Source organism: Pundamilia nyererei, unplaced genomic scaffold (assembly GCF_000239375.1).
Source record: "Pundamilia nyererei isolate P.nyererei 1_Seehausen unplaced genomic scaffold, PunNye1.0 scaffold00176, whole genome shotgun sequence".
In the NCBI taxonomy this organism is placed as follows: domain Eukaryota; kingdom Metazoa; phylum Chordata; class Actinopteri; order Cichliformes; family Cichlidae; genus Pundamilia; species Pundamilia nyererei.
The window spans coordinates 89,457-93,175 of NW_005187577.1; the positions used below are offsets into that span (position 1 = coordinate 89,457).

General features: G+C 40.6%; 1 protein-coding gene across 1 annotated transcript in view; it reads right to left on the reverse strand.

Annotated features, from left to right (window-relative positions):
- The window catches only part of itgb5 (integrin, beta 5), a 41,168-nt gene that overhangs the window by 23,886 nt on the left and 13,563 nt on the right, over positions 1-3,719 (reverse strand). Inside the window, exon 10 of the mRNA XM_005746251.1 lies at positions 1,412-1,586. Within this exon, the coding sequence (XP_005746308.1) occupies positions 1,412-1,586 (175 nt within the window). The remainder of the gene's footprint in view (positions 1-1,411; positions 1,587-3,719) is intronic.

Here is a 3,719-nt window from a genome sequence, read left to right on the forward strand (position 1 = left end):
CTGCTCATATTAAACATTGTCAGATTCAAATAATGAGGTCAGCATATGTACAACCAAAAGCTAAGACGGCTCCACACACTGAGACTCCGAGTTCTTTTCTACTCTTGCTCTGTATAAGGTCAGTGAGAGCAGAAGTTTTTAATGGTGTACCCCATGGTCATCTCAGGCACACGGCTTTGGCTGCGAGAGCAGAAGCGCCACCGACCTGCTGTTGAAATGCACTGTGTGCGAGGAGCTACTGCTAATCAGAGAAAGGTTAAAATTAAAGGAAAGTTTAAAAGCTAAAACAGCTTGTTTCAGAAAAAGAATGAACAGAACAAGATATCTTAGGTATTACTTATATTAGTGAATGCAAAGCTACTAAAAATATGGAGCTGGAAATGAGCTTAAAGGGTCTACTTTTAAGTTATACTGAGGAATTATTTTGTCACATTTGAATGTTCGCTTGGATTTCCATTGATGTTCTTTGTTAGCTTACAGGCATTAGCATAAAGCAAACAATATATCAGAAACAACCAACTGGTCCCTGTGTTTTAACACCTGACATGCCTGACATCTGGGACCATCTTTACTGGTGTAACTGTCATAACAATAACCAGTTACTCCCAAACATGCTAATGACAACTCACAATGTGTATAAACCAGGCTAGCCAAATCTGGTTTGGCCAAGCTAGCCACTGTAACTGTGTTCTCCAAAATCATCAACTCACCTTCAGTTGCAAAGATTTGAGACTTCAGGAAGAATTGCTGCATCTAATGGGGACCGTAATAATTGTTTTTAAAATTAATAACAAGCTTTTCAAAAAACTGCTTCATTCTCTGGATTTTCATAGCCCAGTTTGATTGGCTAATGACAGAAGTTAGCACATTCAAATAAACTTTATTTGCCTCATGCTTGTGATTGAAATGTTGAACATTTCTCACCTTCTCACCTATTTTTTGTGTTGTTCTGCAGATTATACGGGTTGGAGCAGGCAGTTCTGTAAGATGTATGCCAGATTAAGTTTGAGAGCCATTTGGATGAATGGCTTTAACCTCCTAACAGTGTTTCAGAAAGCAGCGCAGCAGTGGTTTCTCTGCATTTCGTGTTTTTTAATCTAACTAAAGAAAAGGCAGGACTGAATGTAAAAAGGGGTCATGTCATTTTGGACTGATTCCCACATGTTCCTTCAAGCTTTAGTTTCCTGCAGCACGAATATGTTGGCCTGTACACTTTAGTTTACAGTAAACAACACTATCAGTCAAATTTCCAAGTGGAGTAAGGGGAAGAAAAGATGAGCAGTTATTCTTCTTGGAAGTTCGGGAAAAAAAACAAAAAAAAAAAAACATGAAAACTCTTACATGATCATAAATGAAGATTATAAATGAAGATTTAAAAGTAGTAAATAAATATGAATTGTTAAAGTTATACCTATGGAGCTGCAGATGACGCTATTGTTTTGTGCATTCCGGCTGCAGCCGCAGTCACACTCGTAATCCACGGCCACTTCCAGGCGGTCTTTAAAGCCCACCGGCTTGATTGTGAATCTGCGGTCAGTCCCACGGGGAGGACAGCTCCTCGCCTCCACACTGACGTTGAACGAGACCTTAAAAAAACAGAGTGATGTTCTCAGAAAGGAAAGATACCAATACTGACAAACTGACCTCCTGTTCACTCGCTGGAAGCTCATGTCAGGTTCAAATGGTCAAATGTGCTTTTTTTTAAAAAGTAGCAGCCTCATGAGGCCTTATTTATCTCTGATATCTCTGCTCAGCTTTTGTTTCCTTACTCCCAAATGACCTGATCCCACCCTGCATCAAACACAGTGAGTTGCCAGCCAGCCAGCACATGACCCCGTGGTGTCACATTTACATCAGTGGGCTTGTTTCACTCCAGAGACTAATTTACATAGCTCAGTTGCAGAGAAACTGGGACAGGAGATCTACACCCATTTGATTGCTCTGAGGAAGGAAGTTATGACAAGAGAAACCAAACCCCAGGCATGCCTTTATCATCAAGCATAAGTCTGTTTTTCTGGCACTCTCCTGACAGTCGGCTCAGTGTAAAGTTCAATTTTCTCTGCGATTAAAATTGTCCTGTTGACAAGAGTTTTTTTGGACTTAAATGATCCAGGGACTGTACAAGTGTATGACAGAGTCTCATAAAGAGAAGCACAAAGTGGACAGTGATACGTGTTCCAGTGGTTTGGCTCTGTCCTTGAGTTCTGTGGAGCAGAAATAAAAACAAAAGTTATGAAGTTAAACAGCCAGAGGAGCTTGCAAAGAAAAGAGTCTGGACTTCTTTAAGTTACTTGAAGACGTTTCACCTCTCATCCAAGAAGCTTCTTCAGTTCTAAGGTCAAATGGTGGAGAGTCCCAGATATAAACCTACGTCTTCAAGTAACTTAAAGAAGTCCAGACGCTTTTCTTTGCAAGCTCCTTTGACTACGATGACCTGGATAACTGAGAACCTTCACAGACTTAAACAGCCAGAGTTCAACAGTAATTGGCAGGTGTTCACATCCATATCTGATAAACACACCCTGCTGACTTTTACACTGATAGGCTAAGAGATTAGTGAGTCTGAAGTGCACGCAGCTGGCAAAGAGAGAAGAGGGTTGGAAATTCTTAACTATTTTGTTTTTAAGATGAAAACTGACCAGAGGGGATGCAACATTTTCTGCTTCAAAGCTCTAACTAGAAGCACCTGAAAATTTGATGTCTCGCACAAAGAGAAATGCACCAATCCTTTGCTTTGTCAGGCATGGGGGGAGCAAAGCGGTTGGGAGACTTAGGGAGGCATTCAAGGCATGCTACACCAGCAAGTGCTGTTTGCTTGCAGCAGCTTTGAGCAAACTGTGGTCAAGTGAGATGACGTCACGCTTGATGTTGCCTCGAAAGAATGATTCCTCTTCCTCAAAAGGGACAAATCTGTATCATGATATTAGTATCATGACTCAATAAGTTGGATCATCTCATCCTGAGACCTATCCTGTTGCATATGTGCTAGAGAAACTGAGACATGATGGTGGTGGTTGTTGGTGTTGTTTTGGTGTAAAGGGATGAGGCTTGGGGGGGTACAACCATCTTTAGCAACCACAAATCAAGCAGTCCCGGGCTATGTAAACTTGCAATCAATGTAAAGTACCTCATCTCGTCTGTATAATAAGCTACAAGCTAATCTTTGGGTTAGCATCTTGCCCAAGGACATCTGGCATGCAGCCTGGAGCAGACGAGGATCGAGCCACCAACCTTCTGACTAGTAGTTCTACCACTTGAGCTACACCCACCTCATGTAACTCCAGAAGTTCCAACACCACAAACACAATAAAGAGGTCAAGTTCAGTGACTCCAGGTGAAAAGGTGGGAGCTAACTTGATTAACAAAATACCTGTCAATCAAAGTGGCCTAAAGCTTTAAACATCAACAAATTCCAAATGGATGTGATGAAAAAACAAAACAGACTCTTCATAGAGTTGTTATGAAGGCATAAACCATTTACAGAGGCAACCAATGTATGTGATATCCATACAGTTTTGGTTATTTTTTTTTTTTTTTAAATGTACACTTTTTATTATTATTTAGTATTATGTTGCGTTTTAGCGAGCAAATAATTAGTGTAGAAAGAAACAAGTGAAAACAGCTCTTCATATTAGAGGCAGCAAACTAGATTCTGTCCAGAGTTGGCAAACGTTAGTTTTGGTAGTATCATGATGTTGAACGACAAAGGATGACATTAG